This window comes from Thunnus thynnus, chromosome 15 (assembly GCF_963924715.1).
Source record: "Thunnus thynnus chromosome 15, fThuThy2.1, whole genome shotgun sequence".
NCBI classification, from domain to species: domain Eukaryota; kingdom Metazoa; phylum Chordata; class Actinopteri; order Scombriformes; family Scombridae; genus Thunnus; species Thunnus thynnus.
In genome coordinates, this window is record NC_089531.1 from 15,320,008 (window position 1) to 15,333,792 (window position 13,785).

General features: G+C 39.6%; 1 protein-coding gene across 2 annotated transcripts in view; it reads left to right on the plus strand.

Moving 5' to 3' along the window:
• The window catches only part of LOC137198851 (solute carrier family 45 member 4), a 62,024-nt gene that overhangs the window by 21,225 nt on the left and 27,014 nt on the right, over positions 1–13,785 (plus strand). For both annotated transcript variants that reach the window (XM_067612832.1, XM_067612834.1), the window contains exon 3: positions 105–1,530. In XM_067612832.1, the coding sequence (XP_067468933.1) occupies positions 1,215–1,530 (316 nt within the window). In that variant the 5' untranslated portion in view covers positions 105–1,214. The remainder of the gene's footprint in view (positions 1–104; positions 1,531–13,785) is intronic.

The following is a 13,785-nucleotide window of genomic DNA, read 5'->3' on the forward strand; positions in this document are numbered from 1 at the left end:
TCTCCCCTTCTCTTCTCAACCCACTCTACGGTCTTTCTCTCTCCTTCTGACCAATGGGACCTGCTTCCACCTTCCTCACCTACTGGTTGGTGTTTTCCCTTCAGATTGATCAGCCAATCGATGGGGATTTTACGAGGAGCTCCGCCCACCTTCGCTTCCTGCCCTCCTCCTCCCCCCTCCACCTGCGGCCTCTCCCTCGCCCCAGCCCACTCCGTCAACCAGCCCTCCATCCAGCCCTCCATCCAGCCCTCCATACACAAAATGACTCTGGAATTTACTGAATGGTCTTCTATATGGATTTTTACTTCTTGTAATAGACAGTAGACAAAAAAAAGAGGGAAAAACCTCAATGACAAATAAGCCATAAACACACACACCACACATACACATATACACACTCACACACACAAACACACGCACCCCACATTCACGCACAGGCATGTAAACACTGACATACCAAATAGAGTTTTTCAGGCAGGATCTCGCACACCTGACACACACACGCACACACACAGAAAAAAAAGCAAACGCACAAACTCACTCCTGGAATGTATGTCTCACTCTTCCTGTGAAAATTCAACTGCTTCCTTTTATTTCTGGGGTTTTCTACGAGTCTTTGGAAAGCTGATTTTATTATTTTTTTCGACTCTGGGGGGAAAACAAGGAGGAGGGAGGAGGATTAAAACGTGTTGAATTTCAAGCTGCAGTGTTTTTGGAGGACAAGTTCTCTTTAGGACAACTTGTTAAGAGGACAACTGATTTTTTTTTTTTTTTAACATATGCAGGTCTGAAATAGATAAATAGATTAGTTTCTTTTCTTTAGTATCCACAGCCTTTTTACTTTAGCAGGATCCAGTTTTAGCAAGGTGGGACACTATCTGTTATAAGTTTGTGTGTTTTTAGTTTTTATTTTAGTTGTATTAGCACTCCATTTATAGAACACCTTTGACTGGTGATTAGTCTTCAAGCAGTAATAAATGTAACTACTGTCTAAACAGCAAGTTACTATAGAAAGTTACAATTTGTAGCTTGTATTGATTTTAATTAAGTTACTTCCAGGAAGTCATTTCTAGTTTTTAAGGAACTAAAATAAGCTTGACACGAGTTTGTGGAAGCAGGGAAGTGGTATTGCTTTTTCTTTTGTAGCTACAGGCAGTTGTTTTCAGATTTGTCAGCGTGTTAGAAGGGGTGCGCTTGTTTTTCTCATCGCGTGCATGCCCTCGACCATGCCTCCCCAGAACACAGAGGCTGACGCCATGCAGGTCGGATCTCTGGTGGGCGGGGTTAATGCCAAAAACTCTACAGCATCAGGCTCGGAAGAGGAGAAAGGAGGAGCAGGAGGCGAGACGGATGGAACGGGGGGAGGGGGAGGAGGTCGAGGAGGTCGAGGAGGGGAAGAGTCGGCGAGCGAAGGATCGATCGAAGGCATCTCCTTGAAGAGATGGGTGATGCACGGGGCCGTGATGTTCGGCAGGGAGTTCTGCTACGCCATGGAGACGGCGCTGGTGACGCCCGTGCTGCTGCAGATAGGTAAGGAGAGACTCTGTATTGTATTGTATTGTATGTAAAATATAGACTTGTACAACATATGAAGTCAAGAGTCTGAAATCAACACCTGCTGAGTGCTAAATGCCAAAAGAAATGTATCTTTTAGTGTCCTGCAGTTTCTTTCTCACTTTCTTCCTGCTGGCCACCGCACACACTTTCTGAACCTGTGAATACAATGCAAACCACTTAATCTTCAGCTAACATAAAAAGCAGCAGTGTCAAAACCTCTGCAAAGTGGTTGGAGGGTTAACTCGCCAGACATCAGCTGAAACTGATGCTGGCCTGAAAACGAGTATTGTAACATATTTCTTCTGTTGCAAATACATATGGCATAGCAACAGCCTTGTTTTGAGCTTTCAAGATTAAAATATTTCACTGATTTAAAGTGGTTTGAAGATTTAATAAATCTCCAGCTTGCAACCTTTACTTTGGCCTCTCCAGATTGGCCAAAACTCAAAACTGGGTTTTTTTTTTTGCAAGCTGCAGGTCCTAAAATGTGCAGCTGGTTCACACTCAATTGTCTGAGAGAGCTTGTTCCTTACAAAAGAAAAGGGTGCAGCCAACAGTGTGAAGGAAAACACCTCCAGCTTTACTTTTTTACTGTTGAAGTCACCCTTAATGACCATACACTGCTTTGTCATCGCACTTTGATTATTTAAGACACAATGCACCACCAATACAATCCTGTCAGATCAGTAAACCTGTGCAGGTGTGTACACAGTGTCAATATTTACATGCACATGTAATATAATTTGTGTAATTTAGGTTTTTGGCTGTTTTTGTTTTGAATTTCTGTGTGAAAACATCGTATTCAGTTCAGTTACCTAGTTTTTATGGCCAGAGGGGCTACAACTACAACATTGTTGAATAATCTCTATTAATTTTTGATGCATTGATTAATTGTTTAGTTTGTAAATGTCAGAAAATAGTAAAAAAAAATGTCCATAATAGAGGAGCCCAAGGTGACATCTTCAGATATCTTGCTTCGTCTGACCGACAGTCCAAAATCAAAGATATGTTTTGTACAAAATCATAAAATAAAAATAAGCATAAGTATTGCCAGAATATGAGGATTGCATCCCTGTTAACAGCAATAATGAGTAATATTTACAATAAATGGTGCCTGGAGACACAAAAACATTGTGAGGGAACAGAGAGTCCTGTTTAATTCCCTGACATTCATCCTGGCATTTAAGAAGACACCTTGGCAGCTAGATGTCCGAGCACATTTCCCACCTCTTGTTCACCTTGTTCGGATGGACTGCCAGTGGATCTGCCAGGAGATTAGCTAGTTTGCCCTCTGACTCACACACACACACACACACAGACACACACACAGACTGACAGACTGACAGGCCCCCAGTCGCAGTGAGTGTACTGTCATTTGCACCCAGCGCCGTATTTGACAGCCTTTGAGGACACGCCAAGTCCAATGTTGTCTGGAGTACACACTGGAGCCCTGAGGGAAGGCGGACAGGGTGTGAAGGGTGAAAAGAAGGAGAGAAATGAGAGAAGAAGGGGCAAAGAATGGGAGGGAGACAGAGGGAGATAAAAAGGCTGAAGAAGTTGTAACCTTATTTATAATTCACTTTAATTCACTTATAAATCACTTCTCGTGCAGTACCCCTCTCCCTTTTCTCTCCAAATCTCTCTTTCCTCTTTAGTGACGTAGTTTGATCTCTTCCCTTACGTAACCAAGGCGGCATGAGTGGCGGTTTGCCTGGCGGCCACCATGACTCCTGGCTGGCTCACCCAAGATGAGCAGCCACAGGGAACCTGGCATTGAAACACTGGCTTCCTGTATTTTGTTATTTCGAAAAAGACGGTACTGAGATCTGCCAGGTGCTGAAAGTTAAAAAGATTTCAGCTTAATGAATAGAAGAGTGCCAAGATGAAACTGCATTATCTGATACATCATAGGAGCAGGAAGAGCCATGAACAGCCTCTAAAAATGTGTCTTTGTGGTAGTATGAGAGCAGGGGAATTGCTGAATGCTTTTTTATGCTCTGATATAGCTGCTATAACCTATTTTTTTTTTTTTTTTTAGATAAGGATGTGTTTGAGCCCCTCTTAGTAGATTTTGGAACTGCTGGGAGGTACGACCCGACAGATTAGTCAGCTGAAATAAATAAAACTGAGGCAGACAGAGCTGTGACTTTGGTGTCTAGATGAGATTCATCACTGATGTGCAGAGTTAATCCTGTCATAGTGGGTTTTTTTTCCTCGTGTCTCGCTAATTGAGCGCTATTCATTCTGGCCTTTTGTACTGATCTCAGGTAGGGGATTGCATTTCATCCAAAAGCATTGTGAGCTAGATTTCACTCAGGCGAGACATCCAACAACACAATGTAGCTGTTAAGACATACCAGTCCAACATTTACATCACTGTGCCTAACATGGGGTGAGATACAGGAGATGTGTTCAGATTACAGCCATTGTTAAACACTTTAGTGGAATATCGTAGCACTATCAGGCCAATCAGCATCGTGTTTCAGAGGAGCAATAATACATTTTTTTTTTTTTTTTTACCACTTTGGGGCTGTGGAACAAGATGTAAACCCAACATTGACACATTATTATCCTACAAAGTTGATATGGTGAGTGTGTTGGCAAACAGTTGCTTATGTACACATCCAGGAGCTACATTTGTAACAAGTGTTCATTTGAATGCCCACTTGAAAGTAATCTCTCTAATTTTAACTGTTTTTTTGGTCTAGACCAACTCCTCAGGCAAATATTGGCTCTTTATCAGCTAAATGCTTCGATATGTTCACCAGTTTGCAGCCAACTTTATCTGTCCGGCGTTTGCTGTTGGGCAGGTAGCATATGGTTGACGTATCTGAACTGTTTTGATGAAACAGCTGCCTGTTGCAAGTGTTAACAGGATTGATAAGAGAAAGACGTGAGACTGAATAAGAACAGTAAAGTTGCGAGCTGTAAAACCAAAACAATGAGCTGAAAGATGCTAAAAAGCTCTCTAGAGCTGAGGGGAAGTGCAGAATTGGGGGTTAATCACTATGAGCAGCTCATTTCACATTACACAGAGCCATTATATAAATATATTGATTTAGTGCAGGTTCAAGGTAGATTTAAGGTGTTCCCAGGGCACTTTAGAAAGATTTTACTTCCTGTGCAGTGTGTAGAAAACAAACAAAGTAGTTATGTCCGGACTGGAAATGAACACCGTGTATGATTCGGCCCATTATAGAACATTTTCCTCTTCCCTTAATTTGCTGAACATTACGGTGGCTGTATGTAGAGAGCTCGATATGGCACAACAACACAGCCTTGTTGCCAATTTTTCCCAGTAGCTAATCGCAGTATTGCATCAAAAAAAGAATCTACTGAGGCCCCATAAAACACCATTGTAAGTGTGTTGACAGGACCATTGTAACAGCGATGAAAAACTGTTGAAAGGGCATGATGCATGGCAAACAAGGTGGAAGCAAACTAGGAAGAGACAAAAAAAAAGTTGGCCTATGTGCTTGGTGAGCGACTTTCTTTGAAATGACTGTATGGCATTTTACATGATCAGCTCACAAGGTTGGTAGTTGTCACGTAATCCTTTTAAGAAGTTATTTGCTTTGAAATATGAAGCCATGCTCATCACTTTACCCAATTATAACCGACTATTCAACAAAGGTTGTTTTAAATTAATTTTTTGAGGCAGCCTGCTAACAGACAAACGAACAGACATGGCGACATGAAAACAAAACCCCCTCCGACTCTGTCGGCACAGGTCCAAGTTTTGGGATAGCAAATATTGACCCCCCTCCGTGTGGTTAATGCTTCACGCATGCAGGAGACTGACTGTAGCTACTGGAATTAGCTGGATAGCTAGTAAGCTGGTTGGTTGGCTCACTCTGAGTGAAACCATTGTGTGTGTGTGTAACCCCACAACACTGGGGTCAGTGAAAGAGAGAGTGAGAGTATGTGTCAGAGTGTGTGTGCAGCAGACACATTTTGGTCAAGGAGCCCATATTTACACAACCCCAGAGAAAGGATAAGAAATGTCTACCCTACAAGGTCTGGTGTAGAAAGCGCGCAGAGCTTTTGTCTGCTCTGTGTCTGAGCTCCTGGCAGTGGTCACTCACACTGGGACTCAGGCTCTTTCCTTAAAAGCAGGGAGGCAAATTATAATTTAAGTCATGATTTAGGCATCCAAACTGATCAGACTACATCCAGTGCTCCTGTCTCACATCTAAGATCTTCTCCAAATTTAGTATCTTTTAAAAAAAAAAACTTTTATAAAGCACAAGCATGATTTTGCAATTCAAACTGTTCGTGACTAATGCTCATTTCTGTTTATCCTGGTTCCAGACCTCTGAATCATCGCCCATAACGGATTTGTTTTGTGATTCAAAAACTCCTGGTGCTTATTGGTGTTTCAAACAAACTAAATACACTGTGTTCATTAGTGAGCTTTAAAAGGTTAGGTATATAACTATGGACAGAGGCAGTCTAACTGTTTCCCCCTGCTTGAAGTCTTTATGCTAAGCTAAGCTAATCACCTCCTGGCTAGCTTCATAGTGAGTGGACAGACACTAAAGTGGTATCAATCTTCTCATCTAACTCCTAGCTAGAATTTGAATAAGTGTATTTCATGTCAAAGTATTTCCTTAAGAATGTCATAAGATGTCATAAGAACGTCATCTTCGTACCTAGTTGGCAAGCTACCTAGCTACATCCATCAAAATTAGCATCAGAAAAATGGCCACAGAATAGGCAGCAAGCGTGGATGAGATTAATGCACCTGTAGAGGTTTTTGTAATATAACTTACAGAAATAACAACTCTTAAATCAATTCATGTTTTCAATCATAGCGAAAAATGATAAGTTAACTGCTAGCAGCCGCTACCACAACTTCCGTGTTGACTGAAAAATAATGTTTGTAGGACAGATACGCTACTTGCTACTTATTGTTTCAGGGCAAAATTAAGCAACGTAACCCCCCCTCCCAAACAGAAATCGCCTACTTTGTGAACATTGTGAACTGAATGAATGAAGCAAAATTAAATAACATTTCAGTCTGATTTATCAGGTTATTTCTGTTTTTGACCACAGGACAGTTCTCATGTTTTTGTGAAATTTCAGGGGTTGCCTGGCAACGCCATATTCTGCCTGTCATCCTTTGTATTATCTGCTTTATCTAGTCGTTCAACATGTATGTTGATGGAAATAGTGATTTATAGACATCTGCATAGAAATATGTGGCATGTCTAGTCTTGTTGGGTTACAAAAATCTTTAGGTCAGTTCCTACAGTAGCTTAAGCTGCCACACAGATTTCACTTCCCCTGCTGTGGCTGTGATTTATTCCTACTGTCCTCCAGATGTATTTTTACAGTTGGCTTCATTGAAAATCGCCCTGAGTAAGAGCATCACCTAATGACTTAATGCAGCTGAAAGTGAGATAAAAGAGAGAGAGAGATCAAGTTAATGATGGGGAGAGGGATTAAGAGAGATGATGATGAGGAGGAAAAAAGGAAGGAGTGAGTAGAAAGAGAGAGGACAGAGTGCTGAACAAGGAGGAGGAGAGGAGGTGATGAGTGCAGATGGCGTGTTGTGGCATTCTTTTTGGTCAGGAGCGTGGCGGATTACGTAACAAGCTTTCTCAGAACAGAGCTCAAAGTGACAGAGAGAAAGCAGTTAAAAGCATCATGATCCTCACTGGAGACAAATCAGAAGCCTCCAACAAACAGAAAACTACATTTATTACATTCATATCCAGTTGCAGCAGGTCCAAATTATCGGCATGGACATTAGATTCAGCTCCAGAGATTCATTTAGTGCAGCTGTAGACGATCACTGGTCTCAGATATGGGATGTGCAGGCACATCATAATAAAATGAATGAACACAGATATATTTAATTTTACAATAGCAGCTAATGAATGAGGTTAAGTTATTATCCTAATAGTTTTACTGTGAAGTTTTGAAAGTAGGATATCATTATTACTAGTAGTGAACTTAAACCTGACCCCACTTCTCTCGTCAGGGGAAAAAAGCAAACTAACAGCCTAACTTACTGTGTCCTCTCCCACAGTACTGCAAAAGCTACCTATGAGAGTTCCAGCTCTGAAACAAAAAAAAAAATCCCATTAATGTTGAGACTCTGCAAAAATCTTCATCTTATCAAGTCATTGTGTCTACTATTACATTTCTTAAAACAAGTGAAAAAACGGCTAGTGTAGTGTGTGTTTTCTACATTTTGTCATTCTTCATGCTTGTTGTGCACCAATTTATGTTACTGTCTCCTTTGTCAAGATACTGACATCATTTCTACAAAGTTCTTGAAGCAAGTTGATTTCTTTTGGATACGAGTTGAAATAGCACCAGCAGATTCTTTCACTTGCTTGAAGAAAAAAGTCTTTCAGGGCTCAAAAAAATGACAAATGACTTAATGAGATGGACGTCTTTTGCAGTGCAGGTCATATAGAGACTGATGTCAAAGATACTGTTTTAATGACATTTAGCATTTTTTCAGTGGTTCAAAAAGGTTGGGTGTTGTGTTTATTGACGTTTATGTGACGGACATGAGTTATTAATTGTGCGTAAGCTTGCTGTATTTGTTTACCTAGAGTGTCTCTCGCTTGCTTGTTTGCCTCTAAGTTCATGAGTCAGGTTGGGTATCAGGAGCAGCACAGTTTGAAGGTGATCCAAAGGACACTTTTTCACCTTTCACTTTTTCATCTTGTTCATTCTTAATCTGTTTATTTGCTTTGTGTTGACTAACTAGCTGTGCAGGCAGCTGCAGCAGCTATACCCCCAATGTGGTTCCCAAAACAGTCTGGGGCTGGCAGCTCAACAACATTGTTATCCCTCTTTGGAGGCCTTCTTGGCTTTACTAAAGGAGATTACTACAATCCAACAGGAAACGTCCTGCTATTCATTCAGGGGCCGAAAAACATGTTTCACTGTATTAGTGTCCTGACCTTAACTGTATTTGGTTTCCTCGGCTAAATGTAGCACTTTCTGTTGCACCACACAGCACTAATATTCAACAACAAAACTGAATGAGCAACAAAGTGTTAAAGTTAACAAGAGTGCCTGTCATTTAATCCTTTGATCCATCAGTTTTCAGGTCCCTGTCCATAGTGCGTTTATATCTTGGCATGGTTATAGTTAGCTAACCTGGTGCCAGTTTCACCAAATTTGCAACATGCTTGCTGCAATTTGCAAAATGAAATCATTTCCTCCCCTGTTAATTTTGAAACTTCAGACTTGGTATAAGCGTTGCTGCGGAATTGCTTTTATGAAACGGGCCCCTGAACTTCTCTGGTTTCACATGTCAGCCTGTCATAGTCGCTGAATAGTAGCATGTTAGCATGTAGCCTATGGTTACCAGTGGCACTCAGCTAGCAGGGTCTTTTCAAAATACAGCTCATTGTGTTTCGTTCAGTATAATTCGAAATGCTATATGGTTTCATTATTTGCCAGCATACTGCTTTAGCTACATTTATCACTTTCTTTAGTATCATACCAATATTTGCAGTCAAATTTTTTAAATGCTGTTGTTTGCACACTTTTCTAAACTGAGTCACTTCACAGTTTTTAGCTACATGCTATTTATTATAACATGCTACAAAATGAAGCATCCCAAGCAGCATGTTGTTTATTGAGATGCAAATCAGCTTGATCTTGCATTGTTTATGTTACCATGCCAGGTAACCTAATCCTCCGAGTGATCCTATCATGTTAGCTGGTCTAATCTAGCAGATGACCTTGCAGACGGTGTAATACAGGGTTATATAAATGACTGGCTTGATGTCACACAGTGACTAATCACCATAATCTGACCCAGTCACTCGTGGGATGGAGAGATGCAGGATAGAGTAGGTGGTTAGATGAACAAAATGTGCTTTAAAAATGTTGCATGTCTGAGGCAGCTGCATGACACAAGCTTTTATCCGGGGGCAGATGAAATATCTACGGAGGAAAAAGAGAGATGTAAAAGCCACTGATGGTGTGAATTATGATACTGCCTTTCTGTGAGACCTTTTAACCACAATCTTTAGTCGTCAGTTATCTTTTCACACTTGTGTTCTGCAGAGAGAGAGAGAGAGAGAGACAGTGAGAGACAAACATGCCAGTCTAGTCAGAACTAAAGCCTTCCTATTTATAGCCCTTTTATATAATAGCTGCAGTAACTTTGTTCATTTATTAATGTTATCACTGTACACACACAGACACACAAAAACGTTTTATTGAGGGTTATTTGCTAACATCACCAGCGTTGCAGGGCGGGGTTATGGCTGTAGCACAGATGCAATGAAAGACAAGACAAACAGCAACACCAGTATGTGATGACTGATGCCAGTGGTTCCCAACATATGGTCTATGGACCATGAAGGGGCCATTGAGAAAGTTCTACCATCATAAACACTGTGGTACATGTTATGTGTACTTGTGTTTGTGTGATGTTGAGTAAATGCAGAGTCAGCAAATATTTTAGTCTTCAAGACAAAGCCATATTATGTGCGTTCGTATGGGTGTGCATGTTTTTCCATGCAACAGGCGATAAGCTAGGTATGTGTGTGCTATTAGTGTTAGATATGTGAGGAATGCAGAACTGATTGTGTGTGTGTTTGTGTGTGTGTGTAGTTGTTTGTCAGCACATTACTCCCACCCCACCCCCTCCAGGGAGGTGAAGTCATCAAAAACAAAACCACCACCGAGCTCTCAGGTGATGACGAGGGACAAAGAAACATCAGGGAAAGCAAATTCTTTAAACGAAAGCTGCAGCTAAAGATGATTATTTTCATTACATTGTTACATTATTGTATATAAGTTTAATCAAAAAGTCGGTTAATTTATCCCCAGAGTGTGTTCGGTTGTGCAGCAGTGAAACAGAAATGCAGGATAAAACACAAAGCACATAAACATATCATATAAATACAATTATACAAATTATTCAAATTATTCAAAACTATTTAGATATTAATTTAAATATAAGTAAAAATACTAAATAAATAAATCATAAATTATAAATTGTCACCTTTTCGCCAGTTTAGTTCAGGGAGGGCAGAGGGTTTCATCTAAAATGTCAGAAGATGATAGCCAACGCTCATCAAATAGCACCAGAGCCAATGATAAAAAGTCCTAACATTGCTTAACAGGTGCATATTAGCTAAAAGTAAACCAACCATTTTTAGTCTGTATTTATGGGGATCAAAACACAAACAAACAAAATAAACACAAGCTCATTTTGAGACAAAAATTGCACACAAGCTTGTGCTTTAAATGAGAGAAGATTAAGTTGCATATTTTATGTATACATGCAAGTCTTATTCAAATAAACATCAAATAATTTTACCATTGTTTGGCATAATTTTAGCAGCTGTGAAGTGACAGCCAGAAAATGTAATTGACTGTTTATAATCTAAATTACATTTCTGCAAACTGACTCCTAAATTAATCGTTTCAGCTCTGCAGGTGGAGAAGCCATGAGTTATGTTATGTTTATCTGTTTAGACACCCGAGAATGTGCAGGTGCAGGTCGGTGATAGAGCTCCCATCACAGATGTTTTGTTTAACAAGACTCACATGACCTCCAAAAGGCCCAAAATGGAAATAGATCAGATGTAAACATTAAAAACCCACACTGAATTAACACTTCACTCAAAGCTTGTTCAGAACATCACAACCTAGTGATCTCAACACTAATGGGACATAAAGCTTCTGTTGAATCTAATGTGTGTGTATCATCCTGTAACAGTTTCACAACACACACATTCTGAAATGATTAATCATAACCGCACCCTGAATGTAAGACTGGCAAATGAAATCCAGAAATCTAATATTAAAATCTAGCCCATTTAGTTTTTACCGTAATAGTCAATGAAAAAATACTTTTCTGGGTTTGAAGAATTATATACAAAAAAACACCAAATCGAGCCCAAATGTTTTGGAGCTGTCTAAAAATAAACGAAAAACACACAGTTTATAAGTTACGACTGTTTCTGTGTCATTTTTCCACTTGACATGTGTTTATTTTTCATAAATACTGAATGAATTGAACTGTAGTGCACTAGTCAGTCAAACTGGCTAGAAAATCTATAAACCTAGCAACATTTGGCACTTGGACACACACACACATAAACACACATAAACACACATAAACACACACAACGGGCCTAATAGGAGCCAGCAAGAGAGGCAGTAATGGCTGGCCTCAGGGTTATTGTGTGTGTGTGTCTGTGTGTGTGTTTTTTTTAAAAAAGGGGAATTGAAAAAACATCTGCTCTCTCTCACTGAGGCTCGTTGACTTTGACAGTATATAATTGAGAGGATTGATGGATGGACACTGACAGACTAATCTGGTTTTGTCACATTTCCAGTAATTTAAGTACAGAAGGTCTGGTTCTTTGGGGATGTGACTAGTGCTGCATGTGAACTCATTATCACAGTCGCCAGTTGCTTGTGTGATTTTGACATTGATGACAATTTAAGAAAGGGCCTCAATTCTGCAACCATAAGGTGCGCTGCTTAAAAGTCACCTTTATCAGGTATATCTTAATGGTTAAAGGTTGGATATTTACCTAAGTTCTGTTTATACCACATAAGATGTCTGCAGAGGTCACACTGTTAGTTATACTTTTCACACAGTTAAAATATGGTAAAATAATAGAGATCAAAGGATATATGCAAGGGAGGAAAGCAGCCAAGGGCATTATAAAGTCCTCCGCAATATGAAATAATAATCATAAAAATATGAAAAAAAATCCATGAAGTGTAATTAATGTCCATGCATACAGTCCACATGGACACGGTCAGATGACTAAATTATTTACTTGGATTCTTGTGGCTCTGAGGCTACTGAAATCTTTATATCAGAGGAACAGTGATGTTACAGTTGCTTATTTATAAACTCTATGAAGGTAACTTTGTGTTTCAGTTTAGCCGGGATTTCTGTGTTTGTTTGTAGTAGTTAGTGTTAGCTTACCCTGCAGCCTTGTTGTTTCGGGCCAGAAAAACAAGCTTCAAGTGAATCTCAGAAATACTAACTCACTGTCAGAAAATCAATGTTGCCTTTAGCTCAACAAACTTGTTTTGTGAAGCATGTGGTCGGCCTTCTTCAACTCAGAAGACTGGAAGATTATCATGTAACTAGATAACATAGCTGTTTGTGTTCTGTGTTAGTACACGACACGAACTGGAGTGGACCAATGGAGACAATTGTTACAATCATTTACACATATTAAGATAGAGGAAAGGAAATTATATTGATTCATTTATCATTAACCTGGTACTTTGGTTTGCCAGTTGTCCATCGTGTGTTTATGGGAAAAATCAGTGACGCTTTATTTTACAGGTTGTTTAATTTTATACAAATTTCAGTAATTTGCCGATATTTAATGGTTAATTTGTTTGACAATTTATAGAAAGGGAGGTGCAATCAGGTACAAATTATAAGAAAAATGGAAAAAAGTGTTCAGTTATTTATAAAGGAACGTCCTTATATGTTAATATATGGTATGACACACAGAACTACATAGTAAAAGTTTTTTTTCTGTCAAAGAATTTTTAATCAAATCTACATATGAACCTCAATATATTGAGTCAGTACTAAACCAACATAACACTTTTTTCCATTGTTTTTAAATAATTGGTACCAAACTGCACCACCCTGTCTGTAAAATGTCAAAAAAATTAACAATTAAATATTTGCAAATTAATGAAATTTGTGTAAACATTTCACCGAAAATGTCAAAGAAATTAGTTTAAAGGCATACTATGCAGGACTTATGACCCTGCTCTTTGGCCACAACAAAACAGGAGACACACAATGTTACAGGAGTAACAAAAATTTATTAAATCAAATTAAACAAATTAACTAAATATTTACAATATGGTTTGTGGATGTCAGTATAATCAGTAGTGTATTGTGCATGAGTGGAAGATGTGTGTGTGGGTGTTGTACGGTGCATAAAAGCAAAAACAAAGAACTAAAGAAACATAACCAAATCAAAAAAGGCGTCTGTGTGGAAGAGGGGAGAGCAGTAGCAGCAGAGTCAGCCAGAGAGCTGTACGCAGTAGCAGCTGCAAGCAGTCAGAGGAGAGTGAGAGAGAGAGACTGCCACAGCTGCAGCCCGGACTTTAACAACCCGGCAACAACCCTCAGGTGTTGCCAGTTGGCCTAACGAACACCAGCAGAAACAGAGCAGACAGGTAAATCCCAAGGCCAAACACAGATGACACCAGAGGTCATCACAAGAGTCATACAAAAACAATCCCTGT